Source organism: Cricetulus griseus, chromosome 4, assembly GCF_003668045.3.
Source record: "Cricetulus griseus strain 17A/GY chromosome 4, alternate assembly CriGri-PICRH-1.0, whole genome shotgun sequence".
Classification (NCBI taxonomy): Eukaryota; Metazoa; Chordata; class Mammalia; order Rodentia; family Cricetidae; genus Cricetulus; species Cricetulus griseus.
Window position 1 is genome coordinate 33,918,923 of NC_048597.1, and position 24,008 is coordinate 33,942,930.

General features: G+C 38.6%; 1 protein-coding gene across 4 annotated transcripts in view; it reads right to left on the reverse strand.

Moving 5' to 3' along the window:
- The window catches only part of Dcbld2 (discoidin, CUB and LCCL domain containing 2), a 65,971-nt gene that overhangs the window by 21,689 nt on the left and 20,274 nt on the right, over window positions 1-24,008 (reverse strand). For 3 of the 4 annotated variants that reach the window (XM_027412455.2, XM_027412456.2, XM_027412457.2), the window contains exons 2-5: window positions 22,443-22,670; window positions 14,480-14,617; window positions 2,412-2,463; window positions 40-112 (exon numbers count right to left, since the gene is read on the reverse strand). In XM_027412455.2, the coding sequence (XP_027268256.1) occupies window positions 40-112; window positions 2,412-2,463; window positions 14,480-14,617; window positions 22,443-22,670 (491 nt within the window). The remainder of the gene's footprint in view (window positions 1-39; window positions 113-2,411; window positions 2,464-14,479; window positions 14,618-22,442; window positions 22,671-24,008) is intronic. The other variant, XM_035444447.1, reaches the window with a different exon arrangement.

Below are 24,008 nucleotides of genomic sequence, written 5' to 3' on the forward strand. Positions count from 1 at the left end.
AGTATACACAGCAGTGAAGTAAGTCTGTATTCAACTTACATCTCTGTATCCATGAGGAATTGTTCCAGATACTTCAGCAAAAGGGAGGAGACAGCCAGCTGGGCAGTATTTACTGAGAATTAAAACAAGTAAAAGATTACAGAATGCTCATTTCCTGCAGGAAAATACCCCAAACAGAAATCCCATACACTCATAAACACTGATTCAGTTCAGTGTGGAGCACAACCCCAGCCCATTTAGACTTTCTTCTGCCCATTCACATTGAACATACCGGCAAAAATCTTCTCACAGTCTACAATTCCTTGATTATTTTACTTTGTCATGAGTAGTAGACGTTTTTCTACTCTAGGATCCATTTGCCATGTCCCACAGGTTTATATGAATGTCCACTATGTTGTCTGATGACGTCTGTGACTTATGAATGCTAACCAAATAAAATAGGTCCTGCCATTGGACTTCATATTCTAATGGCAGAAGAAAACATTCAACCAGTACTTACACAGATATATGGGATGAGGGAGGGAATTTTAATAAAATAATACATCCAGCAAATTTTCTATGTAGGAGGGAGTACCCTGAGCATCTCAGGTAATCCATACAAGAATCCCATGAGGAAGGTACTTTTGTTATTACTGCTTCCATTTTACAGACAAGGAAAATAAAGAACTGTGCACCTAAGCCACAGAGCTAGGCTCCTCTTACACAGGACTTGACATAGCTTATTTGAGCTAGCAGATGTCACTGAAGTAAGTCATTGATGGGAAATACACATCAGAAGCTAGGAAGTGCATGGCCCTGAAACAGGAGGCTCTGGTGTGGTTCTGACAAGGGGCTGTGAGTACAAAGGCGCCTAAGGAGAAGAGCAGGACCCGGGTCCTGCAGAAGCCTGTGGCCTATGAAGTAGGGATACATTTTTTTTTTTTTAAATAGGAAGCCAGTAAAGGCTTGTGACAGTTTACATGTGCAACCCAATGAGTAACTTTTTAGAGAGGTTATTCTGGGTTCTAGGAAGGAGAGAGACTATAAGGACTTACAAGACCCTGGAAAATGGGTTAGGGAATCTACACACTTAAAAAAATTATGATAAAGGAGTTTCAAGAGTTTTAAGTAGGAATATCAGACTTGTATTTTAGAAAACCAAATGCCAGGAGTGTAACTAACAGAAGAAAATAAAGCAAGATTAGAAATGGGAAATGAAGAAGTCAATTCTTGTCTAAGTACAAGACAAAGGCATAAAGCAGAGACATTGTAGGCAGGTGCTCGGTAAGAACACTAAGAACCCTATTATTGTCTATGTCAGTTTGTCTGTCTGTCTATCTATCTATCATCTACCAATATATCATCTATCAGTCATCTATTTATGAATATATCATCTATCCATCATCTATTTATGAATATATCATCTATCAATCATCTATTTATGAACATATCTATCAGTCATCTATTTATGAATATATCATCTATCCATCATCTATTTATGAAGATATCATCTATCATCTATGAATATATCATTATTTATCTATCATCTATTTATGACTATATCATCTATCTATCATCTATTTATGAATATGTCATCTATCTATCTATCTATCTATCTATCTATCTATCTATCTATCCATCATCTATCTATCGAGCCCTAGCCTATGTGAAGAGTGGTTAAAGGTGGCTGAGAGGGAGAGTTACTCACCTTTGGGGATTTGGCCACTGGTATGGTGCTCATGCCCCAGTGGACGGCCACTCACCCATGACAAGAGGAGAGGATATGAAGTTGGGAGGGAGATGGGATGGACGGTACTTGGGGAGTTCAAGGGAAGTAATGGCGGATAGGTATTAACAATATATATTGTATAAATGTGTGAGACCTTCAAAGGATCAAGATATTAAAATAGAATTGAGATACAACAGCTTTTCTACTTTTAGGAGCAGTACTGCCAGATTTAGGAGACTGCTAGACCTTCAGAGTGTCCCACCTAGAGCCATGGCACCTGAACACAGAGGAGGGAGGATCTTGAGTTCTAGGCCAGCTTGGGCCATAAAGTGAGACTATCTCATATACTTCTACATAAAAATAAAAATAAAATTAAAGTTATACTTCTGCTTTGGAGATGTAACCACTACAGTTAAAGTAAAATTTAAATAGGGCAACTGGATGACTTTAAATAAGCATGGTTTGATTATGGTCTTAAACAGCGATAGCTTAAACAATGATAGTATCAGACTTAATAATGTTAACTTGCACTATAAAAGACGGAGAATGAAGAGGTGTGCTGTACACACACACACACACACACACACACACACACACACACACACACACACAGGCACGCACGCACGCACAGACACACAGACACACAGACACACACACACACACACACACACACACACACACACGCACATGAACAAATTCATACCTGAATTCAGGTTCCCAAAATTTAGTTATATTATCCAAACAAGTGATTAAATCTAGAAAAAAGTAAAAAAAAAGCTATTCAATAAGACTTATTAATCTTACTAAAATACTGTAAAATAATATAAAATTGTATTCATCTAAATTTCAAAATATTACTATCTACAACTTCACAAATTTTTGTTAAACAGTTTCTCTCATTTGATGGATCCATTTCTGGTGCTGTTTTCCTTAATACTTCTTTTTACTATATCGCCTCCTGAAGTCAAAGATCATAACTAGTACACAGAGAAGTAGAATTTATACATTCTTTAGTGGTTTCTATAAAATAGAACCCTCAACACACCAAGAAAAATATTTTTGGTTGTTATGACTTAAAACAATTTTATTTTGTTTATAAACACAAAGCAAAACCAATGATAAAAAAGAGGTAAGTTACTTCTGGAGCTCTAACTTTTATTCAAAGTCTCGTCTACTGGTCCAAGATGGGACCAGCAGTATCCACAATTTCTGGTAACTCCACAGATAATGAGCCTTTTGTTGTAACCAACACTCCATGCAATCACTAAGCACATTGAAGACCGAGTGCACTAAAGAAAACTTAAACTTAGCAAGTAATCGGACCAAAAGTTAACACATTTCTAATTAAAAACCCAGTCCTAAGCACATACAAAGCAGCTTTTACTTAAAAAACATTGAACATCTTCCTTTCTTTGTCTTAGAACAGAATACAAAGCCCGGATCCCTTCTGCATCCCTAGACACACACTCTCCTGCATTCCTGGGCACACACTCATCTACATCCCTTACCACACTTTCCTACATCCCTGGGCACACACTCTCCTGCATCTGTGGGCTTATACTCTTTTTCACCTCAGGATATACACTATTCTCCAAAGCTTTTCTATTGCTCCCAAAGCCTAGATGACTACTTGCTAACATATCAACTTGACTGTCATTTCCTCAAAGGAGTTGCCTAGCCTTTCACAGGTGAAATCCCTTTATCCACACAAAGGACTCCCATTTTGCTTGTTTTAAGGAACACATAATTATACATACCCCAAGCATAACTTGCATCATGAAAAGACTAATGTTCTAATAGAATTATAAAGTTACAAGCAACATTATTTTCTAACATCTAGTCCTTGAACGAAGAGTAGAGCTGTGTATTCACTTTTCTGGAATTACAGGAATTAGGAATTACAGTGTGGGGTACACAGACTTTCAATGAACATCTATCACTGAATCCCTGGAAGAACAAAAGTTTCTGCTTGTAAGCATGTTTGGCTACATGCAGTAACTTACCAGACCCCAGGAGGAAAACCTGGAAGGAGACCAGAAGGCAGTAACAGATAGTATTACGAGCATTCTGTGTTGGTTGGTTTTCCCAACTTGACACAAACCTAGTCATATCTGGAAAGAGGGATCTTAATTGAGAAAATGTCTCCATAGGTTTGGTATGGAGGCAAGTCTGTGGGGGTACTGTCTGGATTAACAACTGGTAAGAGAGTCCCTGATCACCATGAGTGGCACTGTCCTGATGCAGGCAGTCCCTGGGTCTGTAAGCAAGTAAGATGACCAAGCAATGATCAGCAAACCAGTAAACAGCATCCCTCCATGGTCTCCTCTTCAGTTCGTGCCCTGACTTCCCTGGATGATAGACTACAAGCCATAGATTAAATGAACCCTTTCCTCCCCAAGTTGATTTGGTCATGGCACTTTATAACAACAGTAAAACCTTAACTGAGATGCCTTTTTAAAATTAATCTATTTTACATCCCAACTACAGTTTCCCCTCCCTCTTCTTCTCCATTCCCTCTATCTATCACCCCTCTGCTCCCCCCAATCCACTCCTCTGTTTCTGTTCACTAAGGGGCAGGCCTTCATGGTTATCCACAAAGCATGGCACATCAAGTTCCGCTAATACTAAGCACCACCTCTTGTATTAAGGCTCATCGAGGCAACTCAGTATGAGGAATAGGATCTCAAGAGCCAGTCAAAGCATTAGGGATGCCTTTCTACCCTATTGTTACTACATAAAGGCTACATTAATAGTCTCAGAAGCAAGCCCAGAATAATCCATCATTTCACATTGCTACTCAAAAGAAATATTTTATTTACTATCCAACCGAAATAAGTCTTAAAAGACCCTGAATGTAGTGGTCAACAAACAGGAAAGCAGTATTTTGAGAACAACTCATAGAGATCAATATGTATGCGCCACTGCAATTTCAAAGACTTAATTTGTGTTTTAGGAGTTCTCCAGGGAGGTTCACTACCACTTAGTTAATTCATTAGGAAGGGCAAGCCAATAAAATGGTTTGCCTACCAACCTTTGCACAGCGCCAGTGAGAATCAATTTTCTGCTCTCTTAATCTAACAAAAGAACTTCCAACCTCTAAGAACAGAAACTCAGCTTCTAAAATTAACAGCCCACCATGAACAGTACCTGTGTGTTCTAGTGTGGCATTCTAGCCTTAAGGTGATTGCCAGCAGCCTCTAATACCTTCCGACCACATGTATAATGGGGCTGGAACAGAAAGTCCATGCAGGTCTTAAGCTTCACACCAGGCCATGCTAATGTGCAAACAATTACCTGGATCTCAAATCCCACTGGGGCCCCAAAGAGCTCCTGAAGAAGAAAATAAGAACCCAAAGTGCACAACTCTGAGAGCCAAGAAGACTGAAGGCAGGAAAGGAAAACCATGACTACAAACTCTGACATTTACGACTCCATGAAGGCAAATAAAAACCACTAAATTAGGGATTTAAGAAGTTACGTGCTTTTCTTAAAAGTGTTTCTCAAGGGAATCACCTTCCAGAAAACTGTTATAGAGCTCTCAACGAATAAGAACACATCCTGGGCAAGGCGAGAAAGGTTCAAAAGAATCCATTTGCCCCCAAAGGCTTCTGACAACAATGAATAGGAAGTTATCGTGATGAATGGAACAGAATTAAACCCACAAGAGTCTATAGAGCTAAACCTTCAAATTTATAGCCAAGTAAATTTCAACTGTCGTGTCTGGATAATACAGTGGAGTAGTATGCTGGTGGGGTGGTCTTTTTAGTCACAATGTTGGGACGATATGACTTCCATGTCCAATGACATATTCATTCACAAAAGAACTAGTTACCTACCTCACATACACAATATTAACCTAAAGTGACCAAAATTTAAGAACTAATGCTGCAGACCTTTAAAAAAATATAGGAGTAAATCTTGACTTTGGATTAAGCACTGATTTCTTAAATATGATGAAAAGCACAGCAATCAAACTCAGATAAACTGAAATAATTGAAATGTCTATGGTTCAAAGTATAGTATCAAGGAAAAAGATGGCCATGAAGGTTGAATGAGAATGTCCCCCACAGTCTCTGGCATTTGAACACTTGGTCCCCAGGTGGTGCAGCTTCAGTGGAGGGAAGTATGTCACTGTGGATGGATTTGAGATTAAAAAAGCCTCACCTACTACCAGTTTAATTTCTGTTTAATGCTTGAAGTTTAAGATGTGAGCTCTCAGCTTTCTGCTCCTGCCACCAAGCTGTCCCCATCATTATGGACTCTAACCCTCTGGAACCATATGCTAAAATATATTCTAGAAGTTATAAAATCTAAAAGTTGCATTAGTCATGGTGTTTTTTATCAAGTAATATAAAGGTAATTAATACAGTGACACACAAAATTATTCTGACAAGTCATACATCTCTTAAGTATCTTCCACTATAAACCCGCTATAGTACGTTACAAAATGGTAGAACTTGGCAAATATGTAGCAAAAACCATCAGTCACAAATATCTCTCCCAAACTATAGTATTCTTAATAAAGTGTCCAGAATGAGTATACTCAGAGATAAAGTGGATTAGTGGTGACAAAGGGTGAAGAGAGTTGGAAGTGATAAGTGGAGACTGAGTGAGATAATTGTAGGCTATTTCTTGGGGTGATGAAAATATTCTCAACTGTGGTAAGGAATACAATATTCTGAAAATTTGGAAAAACTGAATTACATACTCTGAACAGGAGTACCATACTGTATAGGAATTAAATCTTGATAAATTTGTTATGAAACTTAAAAATCATAAGAAACAACCATTGCCTTGAATATATACCATACATGCATGCCTGGATAAAATAAAGCACAGTAAAGAAGCAGGTGGGCAATTCATTCAGTTACTCCCTCAACAAGCATCAGATATATAAATATGACCAGGTAGTATTCTAGGCATCAGTGAGAAGACAATTAGACAAAAATGTCTGCATATAGAAAGCATACCTACCTCCAAGTGGGAGAGGGTAATAAGAGAAGATATTAGTATAAAAAAGCATGTATAGTAAAGCAGACAGTGATAATTACTTTAGTTAAGTAAAGGTAGAAGTTAGGAAAAGTTCAAGACTTGAACTTTTAAGAGTTATGTCAAGTATGGACCTCACTGCAAAGGTGACATGTGATTAAAACTCTAAATGGGTGAATCAGTGAGGCTTAGGGTAAGTGGATCTGAAAATAGGTATGAAAATTAAAAAAGCCCCATGTAAGTTTATGTTCAGCACTTAAGCCACAGTGAAATGAAATCAGACAAATAGGCAGTTGAATCCTATAGTTTCTGGAGGCAAGGATGTTTGACAGTGTAAGATAGGAATTTCATTTTAATAAAATCACACTGACCTGGGGCTAGAGTGATAGCTCAGTGGTTAAGAGCACTAGCTGCTCTCCCAAGAATCTGGGTTCAATTCCCAGCACCCACATAGTAGCTCACAACTGTCTGCAACTCCAGGGCCAGGGGACCTGACACCTTCACATAGACATACATGCAGGCAGACACAAATGCACATAAAATAAATAACCTTTAAAAAATCACACTGACCACTGTAATGAGAGTATATTCAAGAAGAAGGGTAGAAACAAAGGTCAGAAGGACATTTGTTACCATAACTGAGGTAAACACCGATAGTAACTCTTGAGCTACAGTGGTTAAAAGTGGAGCTGCTGTAATGTAGTCAGATTTTCATATATATATATTCCAACAATTGGCAGATGATTGGGGATTTGAGAAATAATGACAAGATTTCTGTACTGAACAACATAAAAGGCCAACTCATATGTAAAGTATTTAAGGTTACAACAATGAACACTAATGTGGAGTCTGCTTGCTTATTCTGTAATGCCAGAACATCAGTGTTCTGTGCATCAGTGCAGACAGTGTGTAATTAACTACATTCTTAGCTGAGAACTTCTACACAGGACTTTTCTTTAGTTTTCATCAAACACTTCATATATACAAAAGCATATACACACGTTATTACATAGCATGCAATTTTTTTCTTCAGTGCTCTGGGCAACAGCATCTACAGCGGCAGTTCTTCATTAAATGTAACAGTAGAATCTAAGCCAGATGGAGGGTAATCTTAAATCCCATAAAAAGCTCTGTCCTTCCTTTGATTCTGAAAAACCAGTATCAGATGTCTATTGGTACTAAGCATCCTATTTTTCCTCAAAATCTAACAATGTTGTTGTCTTGATACAGTTTGAAAAATACATTTTTAAGTACAATTTACAGAGAACTTTGTAACTGGTCTATGAAAATTTATTTGTACATATTTCAAGATCTTAGATTGACCTATCATACATACTACTGCAAAAATAACTATTTTATATGTTAGCAAATCATTTAATATAGCAGCACACTAGTTTCTGTCATAGAAATATTTTGTTTTACAGCAGTGGCTGTTTCTGAGACGGTGTAATTAGGAACTTTCATTTTGATTTTCCCCAAGTTATACTGCTGTGAGTTCTTGATTGACTTGCAAAAAACTGCTGATAATACTCGTCGTAGTATCAGTAACCATTATATACAACTGTCTACATTCTATCAGTTGTGGTATGTAATATCTTATACAACTGTAATCATTTCTTTCTATAGGAAAGGAACTTAAATGTAACAAAACATCAAGTATTGCTCCTAGGTGACCATAATTATTTACCAGAAACCAGAAAACAGGAAAAGAGAATAATAGCTACATACTTACAAACTGTAGTCTTTCATATTCTCTAGACTTCCTTAAAAGGGCCAACTCCCCCAGTCTGAGGGAGTCTCCTGATATAACAACATTGTTTCAATAACCTTACTTCCCTGTAAGAAGACATCTTTGTTTAGATACAAGAGGGAGTGAGCTATGGCTGATCTCTTTCATCGATATTTAAAGGTGGAGAGTAAATATTAGGCTTCTATTAGACAAATACGGTAAAACCTGTGGAAGCAGAGTTCACAGTAGGAGCCTGGGCACACTTCTGTGATGAAAAGTAAAGTTTCTTATCAGCCATGTAAATGACGGCTAAGTTGCCTAAGCAATTAACCATAGTTAGATAAGTAAGTAGTTTGCTTTATAAGTTTAACTTCATCAAATGAAATCCCCTCTATATCTAACTTTCTATATACAAAAGACATGTCAAAAGCTAGCATGCTTCCTTTGTGACCTACACACTATCTAGGCACTCAACAATGCAACAGTATTTAGCAGCTATGTAATTAGTGACTGTTTAGCTTAACTCATAACAAGACCTATGTGGTTCTTTTTCACAGAATTTCTAAGGTATCAAGATCCCCAGCTACACTGTAGACATGATGGTACACTGTAGACATGATGGTACACTTCAGGTAGTTTCTGTCTGCTTGGCATAAACGTCATTCCCCAGGCTGAACCGCCTTTTCTGCTCAACCATTTCAACAGATTAATTCTGTTTTAAATTCTCTCTCTGCAAAATTTGTGAAACTTCTCAACAATATGCTTGTTGTCTAAATAATACCAAAAATACAGTTGTTTTTCAGTATGCTATTTATATAGTAAAATGACTGTGTGTGTTTGCTTTCATTTACTTGTAAACAAGGGCACATCTGAAGATAGGAACACAAACAGAAACTTCACCAAGAGTCAGTCAATAGACTCAAAGTTTTCAAAAGTGTGTCAGATACAACAACCACAAAAAACTAAAAACACAACCTGGAAATTACAAATAGAAATGGGGCTAATAGCCGAACCTCACACAAAACAGATTCTGTATTGTCACTACAGTCAAGGCAGCAAATGATCTGAAAAATTCACACCCTAGATTCAAAACCAAAAACATGCCACATAGAAGAAAAAACTAATCAGCAACAGAAACTCACACTCTATTAGGAAAAAAAAATCTATTTTGCTCTATGTGTCGCAGGTTTACATATTTTGATGTAAGATAGAAGAAATGGAAATATTCACAAAAATATGTAGTTGCAGAAAGTAACGATCAGAAAAATTCCATGAGATTGGTGTTGAGTCTAAAAATCCTTTAGCATACTACACCAGTGACCCTCAGATGGGGGGTTTTCAGGTCCAGCTGCTCAGAAGTCTCAGGTACACTGTCAGCAGATTCTACGGTGGAGGCAACAAATAACATGTGTTTGGGAGCTCACACTAGAAAGAAAACGCATATCCTCCCCGGATCATTCCGTGTCACAGCAATTTACTCTTTACTGCTTTCCTCCAGACAAATAAAGGCAAATTTCGGCTGTCCGCTCCAAAATTCTGGGTTGGTAAGACCAAAAACAAAGTAGTATTATCTTTGAAGTTTTGATTCTATGTTTTCTAAAATGTGCCTGCATTATCATTTTCCAATCCTGGCTGTATGTACCCACCTACATACCAGTTATGGAACACATTACTATTTTGAAAGATTTGAGACTTTGAATGGCTATGTAAACTCATTGCTATATTATAGCAAAGATGTCTAAAATCCACTGTTGAGAACCCTTGTAGAAACTGGCCAGGGTTGAGGAGATTCAAAAGCAGAAATTTAGATCACACGTCTATAAAATTCATTTTATTTTTCAAGTCCAATTAAATGCTGCTTGTAATTGAATTTTATGTGTAGGAGTGGTTTTCCTGCATTATCATTTTCATGCACATTATCAATCACATGCATGCCTGTCGTCCTCAGATCTCAGAAGAGTGTTGGATCACCTGGGACTGGAGTTAGAAATGTTTATGAACCACTGTGTTGAGAATCAACCTGGGGAATCTCTGAAACAGTGACAAGTATTCTTAACTGCTGAGCCATCTCTACAGCACGAAATGGTGTTTTTAAATTAAAATTTATTTATGAACATAGTACTTATTATCGAGGTTGATTGAAAGTCCTGAGTTACTGAGCCATGAACTCTCTCTCTCTCTCTCTCTCTCTCTCTCTCTCTCTCTCTCTCTCTCACTCTCACAAAAAGCAGCAGTAACTCAGGAGTTTTTCTGTATAGACTACCTTCATGAGCATTTGTTCAGGATATCTCAAGGACTCACACATATCTCTAAGTTTTCAGAAAGTCCAGCTAGGATCTGATGTGATTATGCCAGTTATAGTAGCAAGGCCAGAGTGGTTTAAATGAGATGTCCCCATAGTCTTGGGCATTTGAATACTTGGTCTCCATTTGGAGATGCTGTTTATAGAGGTTTGAGAGCTGTGGCCTTGGGGAAGGTATGTCACGGGAGGCAGGCTTCTAGGGTTTAAAGATGCTATTTTGACTGGGATCTCTCTGCTTTATGCTTGCAGCCACCTGGGACTGTGAGCTAAAATAGACCCCTTTCTCCCTTAGGGAGGTAGCTCTCAGCTTGCAGCTCCATCTGCCCTATCTCTGCTCTGCCATCATGGACTCTTTCCCTTGTCCTTCTGGAAACATACACCCTTATAAAGCCTTTCTTCTCTAGGTTGCTTTAGCCATGGTATTTTATCACAGCAACAGAAAGTAACTAATACTACTCTCTCAGGCTTGCTGTGCCCCCATCTTGACGCACTTCTGTGCCTGCCACTGAAAGGGGAAATGGGAACCTGTTTTTTTTTTTGTTTTGTTTTTGTTTTGTTTTGTTTTGTTTTCATAGTGGATATAATTCCTTTTTTTCCCCTAAAAAAAAACAAATGGAGAAAAAGGTAATTATGGCTCCCTGATAATTAAAAATAACATGGGAGGGGATAATACTCCATGATGTTTTAAAAACAAGAAACCAAAGTGGAAGTGGATGTTAGGAAAAGGTCCCAGTATGAGGAAAGCCTCTCATTCCAACTTAAACCACAAGGAAAATGAATCCTAATTCTTTGAAATGTGTCCTTGTAGAAGGTGAGTCTGACTGTAATGTCTTCACATTACTCTAGTATTTGTATCATATGACCTCCTAATTTAATCATCTTTTGTCTGAACTCTTCTAGCAGCCTCCTCACTGGTCTCGCTACAACTATCTTATTTCTATTTCGTCTACCTTTCAGAGAGCAAGGAAGAGTAACTAATACAAACCTAGTCAGATCATTCCATCAATCTAGAACAGAAAATGGAAAGGGAACAGAACTTTGCATGGGCTCTGATACAAAATAATAACTCTATCTTATACAAAAATGTGACTCTATAACACAATATATAACATACAATATATGTAATATATAACATTAGCAAGTCTTTTGGGGGAGTTTATATGAAATGAAATAGCTGCTGAAGCAAGAGTGTTCACACATTTTAATCCCTATTACTCTAAATTTCAACTAGACCCCTAAGCTAGGGACATGTAGCAACAATCATTCCAGATATTTAAGGAGTTCATAGTGGCAGCTAAATTTCCTGACAGAAACACAGATCTCAACCAAAGATGAACAGCCTCTGAATACATGATTTACTAGAAAGAAATTGTGACTGAGAGGCCACCCAAGAAGCAGTAAGAAATTCAACCAGTGTTTCCTAGGATGTGTCTTAGCCAACTAAATTCAGTCAAATTAAACAAATGTTTGATGAATGGGACAGGGTATGGCAAAAAAAACCATGACTTTAGAAGTCAGTTGGGAAATGGGGTTACTCAAGACTGTTATTTTGGGATGTGTTAGTATCAAGAAGTTCCTAAGGAGCCTATCTCTGATTTGAAATACATTTGTAAGTCCACAATGTGCTGACTCTGCGAGATCATTGAGACCATCTGAGACTTTTACTTGATATAACTATCAATTCTTTAATGAACTTTAATGTAAGGACATCAAGCCACTAAGGGAGAAACAATACAACCCAGGATTTGAATACCTAAAGTAAAACATCACCTTTTATAATAAAAACGCAGACATTTATCTCCAGGACCCATACACTTAATAGGTAGTGAAGAGAAAACTGGAAAAATAAGAATCAAAATGGGAATTTAAACTTCTTCGCTTCTTACCTGTCAACCTGAGGTGCCCACAGCATGTGCTGAAAGGAGTGAGAAAACTCTTTCGTCTCTGTGTTCTCTACATCAGCCGTTATGCAGTGGGGGAAATGCAAATGTGTTTTCACAATTTAGGGTAGCGGTGACACCGTGTGTGTGCCTCCTGTGGACGCCCCCACAGACAGAACTCAGGGAGGAGGAGTGACATGCCAGAGATGATCCGGCTAGCACATGGCAGAAGCAGCTTTATTTTTCTTTTTCTTTTTGGTTTTGGAAAGAGGGTCGGGCTGGCCTCGGAATCTGTGAGCCTCCTGTCCTGCTTCAGTTTCCAGAGTGCTGGGTTAGAGTGTGTGTGCCCACGCCCAACGAGACACCAGTTTTAACTGAGGGCTCCCTGAACAGACCACAAAATATACAACAAGACTCTTAAGCGTTTTATTAGTATAGAGTGGGAAAGGGAGAGCGGGGTGTGCACAAGCCTGTCTGGAAGACATGTGTGGAGAGAGAGTCTACTTTTAAAGGTTGCTCACCCCCATTCGTACAGGGTCTTATGTAGCCACACCACGCAAGAGCATGTTACATAAGGCCCTGGAGTGACTAGGCATTTTACTTGAATACTGACGTCACATGTGCAGCCAACCCCTGAAATGCTAACACCTGGGATGACTTAAGCATTTGCCTGAATGCCATGCTTGCAGCTGTGGGACCCCGGAAATGTTGGAAATGATAACACCTAGTGCCTTTCCCATGCCATAACTCCGTCTTAATTTTCCTACTGTCAAAACATTATCTGTTCATTTAACTTTAACTTTACACTTCTAATTCTTTTCCCCACATTATTTCATTCAAATGAGTTAAACCTTTCTCATTGTCTCTGAGCTTGTTAGCTTCACATTTTTTTTTTTTTTTTTTTTTAGCTTCACATCTTGTTCATGGTTTATAAACCAAGAGAAAGTAGACTTCCTTCCAAGTAGGCACAGCTCTTTTCTCCATGTGCAAGTTCTGAGGAGGCTTTGAGGGAAACAGTGTTCATTTCACAAGTTACTCCAGCAGAAGAGGGAGAGCTTGCTTTACCCTCAGTGGTTCCCAGAGCTCAACAGTCTCACACCTAGGAGGGTCTTGATTTTTTTTTTCACCTAAACAGCTTGAAGCAAAAGAGTTTTACATTTAAATGGTCAACTTATAATATTTCCTATTGAACATAAGAATAACCATCTAAATGCAAATGACTGTTTCCATAATCCTCCCAAGAACACCACTTCTGAGATGTCCTCTTCACAGTGACTTTAGTAGAGAGGAAATACAAGTCACAGTGGTAAAAGCACATGACAGATTTCATATAGGTATTGCATTTCCTGTTAGAGTCAACTAAATTTTGGATCCTATTCTACTTAATTCTACCCTTGCTTTTAACCCCATGCCCCCTTTAGATCCTAAACATTAACAACCAGAGGAAAACTTTATTACATTCTGCCTCAGCACTTCTCAGGAACTCTTGGCAGTATGAAAGCCACATCTTTGTAAACAATGTGGCCTTTAATATAGAATTGTAACATTGTAACTTGCAGATAATAAATTTTAAATTGATACACTTTACTTCAATGTTTCACAAATTTCTTTTAAATTATGAGAGTTTGTGTTCCCATATCACAACAGTGAACCATTAGTATTTCCTCTACCAAGGCAAAGAAAGCACATGGACAGAAGTTAACGCAGTCCATGTTCAGAATGTGAACCCGCATCTGTCTTGTCTCTGGTGCATTGTTAGCTGTGCCATCCTCCTGTTCGACTCCAATGTCAGATTACAGGTATTTGTATAATTTCCTTCATGCTGTTAGAAAGGACAGAATGTGGGAACTACAGAATAAAATGAAAATTACCTTGTTTATCTATAACTGAGTACGAAGCCAAAAATCCTCGTCCAGAAGCATGGGTTCCACTCATGAACAGCACTGTGATTTCACTGCCTTTAGATTCAATTGACCGATTCATTTGTAAACCCAGACCACAGTATTTGCCTAGGAAGAAAAAAGGATGTATATGGTGTGACTCTCATAAAGTTAATATAACAATATAATATAATAAGCCAGCTACTAAATTGATGAAAAGAAATTAGTACAACTTAGGTTAGAAAAATCATATTATTCTGGAGGAAAAACTAAATGGCAAGTGATAACTATTTAAATGATTCAAAAGAAAAAAACAGATTTCCACTGAACTTAGAGATTCAATTTCTATAAAACACACTATAGGTGCCTCAAAACAATAATGAAATAGTTTTAGAAGCAGGCATCCCAGACAGGGTAATAACACAAATAAGTGATTAGTCAGCAGTGTTCTCACAGGGCTCCTTCAGGACCTCCTAGACTCCACACCACAGCACATTCCTCACAATTTCCTCAAACTGAACCCACTCAATGGGCACGCGGGGAACTTCTGATAAAGGTTAGAAATTTCTAGACCTGGATTTTAATGAAACCTGTGCAGCTTCATATGTACTGAAACAAAGTAGACATTTTAAAAACAGGCTAATTTTGTGGTATGTAAAACATACCTAACAGGGTTCATAAAAGAAACAGAACGACAATGTTTTCTTGAGTGGAATTATCAGATATAACCCAATGAACTATTTTTATACACAGAAAGAACAGATCACAGAATTAGATACTGTTTCCAGGTAAGAGACCATTAGAGAACTATTCCAAACCCCTGCTCCAACAATGGAAGACTGGAGATCATGGAGATAACTTGAGCCTAAACTGACTACAAGTTAGTGCTGAAGTCAGTCCAGAACCTTTTTTTTTTTTTTTTTTTTTTTTTTGTCATAGAATGACTGACTATTGTATCCTCCCCAAATTCTTTTTGTTTGTTTGTTTTGTTTTTTGAGACAGGGTTTCCTCTGTGCTTTGGAGGCTGTCCTGGAACTTACTCATGAAGACCAGGCTGGTCTCAAACTCACAGCGATCCGACTGCCTCTGTCTTCCAAGTGCTGGGATTAAAGGTGTGTGCCACCAATGCCCGGTGTGATGACTATTTTTAAAGTATCATTTTTTCCATCACGAAGTGATTGAGCATTTTCATATTAGGCAAGTAAGTACACTTATACTTTCTTAATGAATTGACCTGATATCTGCACATTTACAATGAGTAAAAGCTACATGTGAAAGTATACCCTGATATCCTACCTTACACTTCATACAAAGAAATCATCTCTGGAAAAAAAAAAAAACAGGAAAATATCTATAGACGGCTCTAAGAGGAAACCTTGAAGACCCCTTCATAACCAAGAAATGGGCCAAAAATCTATTAAATACAATACAAAAGGACTAGTCATAAAAAAACCAAAGTGCATTACATTAAAATAAAGTTAACTTTATTGCCTGTTTATTTAAAAATTTACCAGCAAGGGAGTGAAATGACAGTCCAAGAAAGAGAGGAGATATTTGCAGTGTACATGCCTGAAAGGAACTCATAGCTGGGCTATATTTATAGAACTCCTACAAAAAAATAAGAACACAAACAAAACCAGGAAAGCCAGGCACTGGGACACATGTCTGCAGCCCTAGCCACTTGAGCAGCCTCAGCAACATACTGAGATACTGGAAAAAAAAGAGGTGGGGTTAACCAAAAGAAAAAGTACAGGAAAACTGACACTTTTCACAAAAGAAAGCATTCACCTAGTTAACAAACAGAACAGTGCACACAGGAGCCATCATGGAGACACAAACCAGATTATAATGCAGACTGCCTAGAGAGCAACAGTAGTCAAATTAGCTGTAGTGGTGGGAGATACAGGGGTGCAACCACCGATGCCTCTGGTGATGTCTAGGAGTCTAAATGTTAGCAACAGATGACCCCTAAACTCTTCTTCTAGGTACAGAAATGTGTGCTGAGTTCAGAGTGGATGGCTATTAGTTATCTAAACCTGCTCACACCACAGATAAGTTTCCAAGTTGTCTACCTAGTGGATACTGCTAACACTGTAACAAACATCATTCTTACACTTCTGTCTGTTAGGGGCTTCAGTGCTGACTCTGCAAGAGTACCATCCAAGCCACCTATACTCAGTGCAACATCCTCTACACAAAGCAGCACTATCTCCAACAAACCAACATAAACTCCGAAATTTCAATTTTTTTCCCACTTATCCAAAGCACAGTGAAGGAATGCAGCTGGCTTTCAAGTCTTTGGTTGTTAAGTATAATTGCCTCCTGAAATATTCTCTCTGGGAACTGCAGCAGACTGGGGCATGCAGATGTACCAACAGGACAGACAAAAGTGTCCTGATGCAAAGGTTACAGCATCCAGAGGGATCAAAGTGTCCACTAAATGAGACTGATTTGCCCCATCACACTCTGTGGAGTAGACGTTGCCCCTCTCTTGTGAAGCTTCCACTCTAACAGTGACTTAAGAGGTATTTTCTGAGCCTGGCAAGATGGCCCAGCAGGTAAAGGTATTGTTGTCAAGTCTGATGGCCTGAGTTAGGTCCTACACATTCACATAGTTGAAAAAGAAAACAAATCCATGTAAGTCCTCCTCTGGCCTCTGTGCACATGCTTGTACATACACACCCACACCCACACACACACCCCCACACATGCATGCACGAACACTAGCCTATGTGCACACACAAATAAATGTAATTATTTTATGAAAGCCAGTTTGGAGACACATGCCTGTAATCCAGCACTCAGGAGGCTGAGGCAGGAAAATCAGTCCAACCTTGAGGCTAACCTGGGCTACATTATTAGACCCTGCCTCTAAAGATCAAACAAGAAAGAGTTGTCTTCTGGAAAATTAACAAACTTCTGACTAAAAGTGAACTTCACATTCTGTTTGAATTTCTTGATAAAAATCTCCCAAAAAGGTGTTGCTTGAAGGTCCTGGCTCTTCTAAAGCTCACAGCTTCTATAAAGATAGTGAGAAGTCTCCATGACAACCAAGTTAGTCTAAAAAGCAGAGGAACATCACATATAAAACCAGACCTGTTGCTAAGCAACAGGGAAGCATGCATAGCATGCTCATCAAGAAAGCAATCTCAAAGCTTTTCTAGAAAAATAAACTTTTGTGGGTGATATCAAAACTCTGAATAATCCTTAAGAAGACACACAAATGAAACAAGCCATACCTCAAATGCATAACATAACCACACAGAAGGTCTGGAACAGAGGAGGGAAGGGGATTTCTTTCTTCTTCTTTTTCCTTTTTTTTTTTATTTTTTTTTAAATTTTTAAAACACAGTGGGCAGACAGCATTCCCTCAGGGGAAGACTCCAGACAAATAATCCTAAGAATCAGTCTCTCGAAGGTAATGCCACCCTGTAGCCCACACTCCACGATCTTACTTAAGACATTATGAGAGTTTTGCTTTTGTAAATCCATTGTGCAGTTCTAGAATATGAACTTTGTTGAGGATAATGTCATTTGAAAGTGTCAAAAAGCTAAAAACTCCCAACAAAGTAAAGCTCCAGTAATTCTTAACTTTCTGGTTTGAGCACTGAACAAAAGGACAAGGAGAGCTAGAGAGAAGTGTGTTACAGTTTACACAGAAAAGGATGGAACGAACCATCTAATAAGTGTTGGATAAAGATTACAAATCAGTATGAACTCAACATGTTTAATAAATACAGTTAGAGAAACAAAAAAGACGTAATGTATACATACAAGTCTTTACAGATACATGCACTCGAAGACTGATGCATACCCACACATCAGTCACAAAGTCTGTGTTTAGAGGGTATGGCAGCCCACCATTTCAGAACTAAAAAAAGATACTGGTTTCTAATTACAGTCTACATTGACCAAACAAAAGATTTCTTAAAAAAATAATAAACTGTAAGATCTAGACAAGATAAATCTATGATATTCTATGTCTTACATTAAGGATTAAAAAAAATCAAGAAGTATATGCCAAGGCTTAATTTTTTTTCTTATTCTATATATAGTCTACAGAGATAGAATTCAGATCTGGAAAGCCACTTTACACTCTATCATTAAACACGCCACATGTCCATCAATGTTTCTATTCAGAGTACTACAGTGAGTTATTCCAAAAACTTCACAGTTCAGCAACTCAGAAATCAAATAATGCTGATAATAGCATATAAAAGAAAAGACAAACTGCCCAGCTGCAAAGTAAACCAATACCTTGTCAGTTGAACACATCCTAAGGAGTTTACGATTTAAGACATCATTCCTCTAGAAACTCTACTTTTATTTGTTTCATTTAACTGATTATACCAGACCACTACTTCTTAGGGAAAATAAAATTAACACTTATAAAACCCCAAACCTAATTTTCAGTATCAAAATGGGTGCTTGTTACAGAGAAATGTATTTGGGCCTGCCTCTGTTCTGAAGGGGCAGTGAGACAAGACTAGAAAGGATAAAGGACTCAGAACCTCTATCATTGGAACCTTGAAGCCCCTATGTCCTTCTTTCTTCTGTAATCCATTGACCAGAATGTTATTTTGAAGTGATCACTTCTTTGTGATCGGTCAGGAAACCCATCCCTCCCACTAACTATAGACCATGTGGCAACGGAGGATAGGTGCATGTCACTGCTATGAGGCAGTGGGGCCCTCAAACTGAGGTGCAGCAGGGGCCATCGTTACTTGGCCCTCTGATCTCCCTGAAGCTTTGTACCTTGTGCAAAGGTGGAGGTGGGGAGAAAAAAAAAAGAATGGGAAATAAAAGATAGCTGATTAAACACCCATCACATGCCTGTAGGGTCAGATATGATTCCATCCACTCCTTTAAAAAGGTATAGATGACTAAAGTCTGGGCAGGTTCACGCTGGTGGGAAGGACTCTTACAAGGAGCTTCTGGAATACTGGTTAGACAGAACAGTGTTAAACCGTGCCTCCAACGTTTCCAATGCCACATTCCTCCCTAGTCACAAGATCACGACTCATTTCTCAAATACAGAATTGACTTGTTTTATTTAAAAAAAATGTCAACATGAAAACTTCCAAAAACACACACAAATATTAGAATGTTAGCTCCTAATTGACCCTTTTGTTTGGCTTACCTTTCCCCTCACCCCCAGCACCTTTTCTCAAAGAAATACTTTTAAACCAGTTTCACCTCTAAAACAATCATTCTCTATTATCAGTGAATGACCAATGTCTCCCAAATTTCTCTACCTTTTTAGATACCATGTTAGGACCCAGGATTCAGATGACTCAGGCTGATCTGACCTGAAAACCTCATTCCTATGATGCAGCTTTCAGAAAATACTATGCAAGCGGTCAAGGGAACAAAGCAATGAGATGGTCCCACCCAGATGCAACATCTATGAACCAGGGCAGTTACCGCATGTGAGACATGCATAAAGGTACAACACGTATCACTCACATGTCTGTGACAGCCAACAGCTGTCTAATTGAACGTACAGCCCACTCGACAGGAGGGAAATCATACCTAGCACTGGAAAGCTAGCCAGCTTCCTGAGGCGAGTGAGATCATGGTCCTTAGAAAAGAATGCACCATTGCCATATTGCTAAACCAGTGTGATTCCTGACTCCATTCTATTACAACTGACCCTATCCTTACAACCACAGATAAGTGTAGCTACCTCTTATCAAAGAAGTCTCTCTTTATGGGAAATGGATATCATCACAAAACCCACAGCTGGACAGCATGTGGACATCAAGGGATTGTGCTGTGGGGAGTTCAGCCCCACTGGTTCCATCTACCTGACAGCCCCTGCATCTATGGCTCAGGAAACACTGTGGAGGATGGGGCAGATAGGTTCTAAGAGCCAGAATACCAGGAAGAATGTGGTGAAACAGTCTTTCCTAGAAATGGCTGCACAAACTAGGCCAGAGCAATGGAAATATCAATGGATATTTTAATGTGGAAGGGGAGAGATTTTGTGTGTGTGGGGTCTCACCCCAGACAAAGAATTTCAGGCTACACTGACTGCTGAAAGGAGGAAAATTAAGCTCTCCCAGGGATGAGCACCCTTATTGGTTATCCAATTCAGAGTAGTCAGCACTGAAATCATATACGTGCAGACTCAACAGGTTACACACACACACACACACACACACACACACACACACACACACACACACACAAATAAAAAAGGTTATCTCCTAGAGTGGGGGGTACATGACAGGGGCTGGAGGGAGGAAAGAGAGAGAAGTGATGAAATTCTACTTCAATTAACATATTAAAAACAAAAACGTAAACAAAATTTAACTGAAAAAACTTTTTAAAATTAGTTATCTTCAATCAGAATAACAATGACCCAAACATTTCTTTCAGCCTCCTTCTCCTTCCCATTTCCTTTTCCTCCTCCTTTTTCTTTTTTAAATGCTATTGTATGTGGACCAGATAAAGCCATTTGTTTCTCTAGAACCTTCACATTAACTTAGTCCTTAGTGAGTATGTATAATTTATTTTCCATCTCTTCTATTGCCTATAAAGCGGTAGGCTGCCATTCCCTTTTCACTACTGTTTAATGTGTTCCCAGAGTACTACTGTCTACTCCTCTGAGTCCTCAGAAGGCACTATCCACACATGTCTTCCACTAGTACTACATTCACAGCTGGTCTAGGTTCTGACAACCTTTCCAATGTCAGATGCTGATGGTATGCAGGAGCTACTCAAGCTACCAGGTCAATCAAGACTTTTCAGGGTGACCACAGAGGTTACCAATCAGTAGCCAGCAAATGGGTTGCGATGAAGACGTGGCTGGAGATGGAGAGGTCAGTGGATGACCACAAGCTGGATAGTCAAAGAACAAGACACCAGCTTCCTATTATAATTCTGCAAACTACTGTATGTATTGGTTCCAATAAATGCTTCCAAATAAACTCAGAGAAGTCAAGAGAGTGCTTTACTTTGAGTCAGTTCACTAAAACCTTTATAAAGTTTTCAACTTTCTTAAGAGAACAGTTCTGATCTCTAAGCCAAACTTAAAATCTTGGCGGCAAAGTCAATTTTCCTGGAGAGCTTTTAAAACTCCGAGGCTTCCGTCTCACACAATCAATTTCAATCTGTTGGTCTCGGATGGAAAGCAGGTCCACCGTCTGTTTTTAAGTCTCCCAGGTGACTCTGTTCACACAGCTTTAGTTGAGAACCACTGCTCTCACACTGGAAATACAGTCACTGTTACATTCTCTGCTACGCACGCCACACCATTCCAGGCACTTTGCATATACACACGCATGTGTGAGAAAACAGGTTAGGTGCTCTCAACAGATTATAGCTGGCTAACAGCAGACTGAGGCTTTAATCCAAAGCAGTTTCAATTCTAAACCCATGATCTGCATGCTACACTTCCTCCTAAGTATGCATGAATTTTATCTGTACCCTCTGACTATAAATAAAATGATCAAAGGAAAACATAAAAAAATAAGAGAATTGACTTCTACCTTCTTAGAAGCAGCACAGGGGCATCCTGCATGACCGTAGCATGAAGGTAACCACGCATATCTTGCAAGAGGGTAACCATGCACATTTTGCATGGAGCTGTAGCCAAGTGCATCTTACATGAAGGCAACTATGTGCATCTTGTATGAGGGCTGCCACGCGCACCCTGCAAGAAGGTAGTATATGCATCTTGCAGAAAGGTACCTAACTACCTGGCATCTTGCAGGAAGGTAACCGTGTTCATCTTATAAGATGGGAGCCTCATCTGTCTTGTACTAAGGTAGCAATGTGCTACTAAGCACATGAGAATCTCCCCTTCCCAAAAGAAGATTAGATTTGAGATTTCTACATTTCCTATAATTTCTCACACCATTTTATGTACCAGTTATTCAATATTAAATATCAAAAAAGTTTCAGTTTTAAAACTTAAGGGAATGATATATAACATACATCAATGTCCTACCTATTTCCGTTCTGCTGACTCCAATTCCATTATAGATTTTCAGGTAATTAAAGTGACAAGAATCAGAATCTTCAATGTCAAAGTCACCAAATTTGATGCGAATTCTTTCTCCCATCTTTACTCGGATCTCCCATTCACACACGGTGCTGTTAGGATAGGTGTGTGGGTAGTTGATGGATGTGAGGGTTCCACTCTCAGGGCCTAGCACAGTGTGTCCACATCCATCACCTTAAAACAAACAAACAAACAAGTAAATTATTCTCCCACCTTAAGCTTACATGTAATCAGGACTTTTACAGACTTATAGCAATGTATGAGATCACATATTTTATACAGCCAGTACTTCCTTCACAAAGTATACAGCAGATGACACAGTTCTGGGCACATCTACTCATGCAAGGAGCCCACAAATCAAGTTAGGTCAAAATCAACAATGTAACAAAATTAAACTTAATATCATTTATAAGTACAAAGGACTTTCCATTTGGACATACAATTATACAGTAGTTAAATATGTACTGTAATAAATCCTACCACTAAGAGAATATCAGGATGTATTATAGTAAACATTGAAAAGTAAATATGAATGACTTACAAATACCAAGCTGCTAAAGACTCTGTGAGCAGCAGCAGGATTTCTAGAAAATATTAATGCATACTATGATGTCCCAGACTACTGGCCGTCTTGTGGACAAGGCACTAAGGCAAGATTTGATGACATTTAACTCTACATTCCACTGAGATCAAATCAGACTGTCTAACTTCTCCTCCAAAATCTTATCTCTCTCAGAATAAAAAAGGAAGAAACAAAGTGTTAATAGCTTACTGAAGAGTAGGAAAGAAATGGCTTTAATAGCAACAGGAGTACTCTGTTTCAGAAAGTTCTTCCGCAAGTGAGCATTAAAGATTTTTTGGGTTTTTTTTGTTTGTTTGTTTTGTTTTTAAAGAATAGAAAGGTTTTATTTTAGCTAACAATTCCAGGTTACAGTCCATCATAGCAGGGAAGCCAATGCAGCAATAACTTAAAACAGCTGGTCATATCACAGCTATACTCAAGAGCAGAGAGAAATGAATGCATGCATGCCTACTGTAAGCTAACTTTATTCCTTTATACTGTTCTCCATTCAAGCCAAGGGCATGGTGCTATCCACAAGAATACAAAGGTTATTGCCTTTCAATCAACACAATCAAGATAACCTCCCACAGGCCAACCTGATCCAAATAGTCACTCTTTGGATCTGTCACTCTTCTCAGGTTGTTTCTATATCGTGTCAAGTTGAGAATTAAAAATACCTAACCATCTCACACGGGATTTTATATCCTGCTAAGCTTTGGTGGGCTTGGTTCAGCATCCAGTGTGACAAATCCCTTTGGGTTTGTATTTGAGAGTTGCTTATATCACTGCTTAATGTTCTAGGGTGCTTGCTGTTGGCCACATGCTAGACTATGGCCCCAGAGTGTTGAAAATAATCAGAGTTTCAAGTTCTCCAACATCACCACCCCCACTTTTCACATCCTAACTTTCCTCAGTCACATAAAACTACTGAGACTCTGCAATTAAATTCC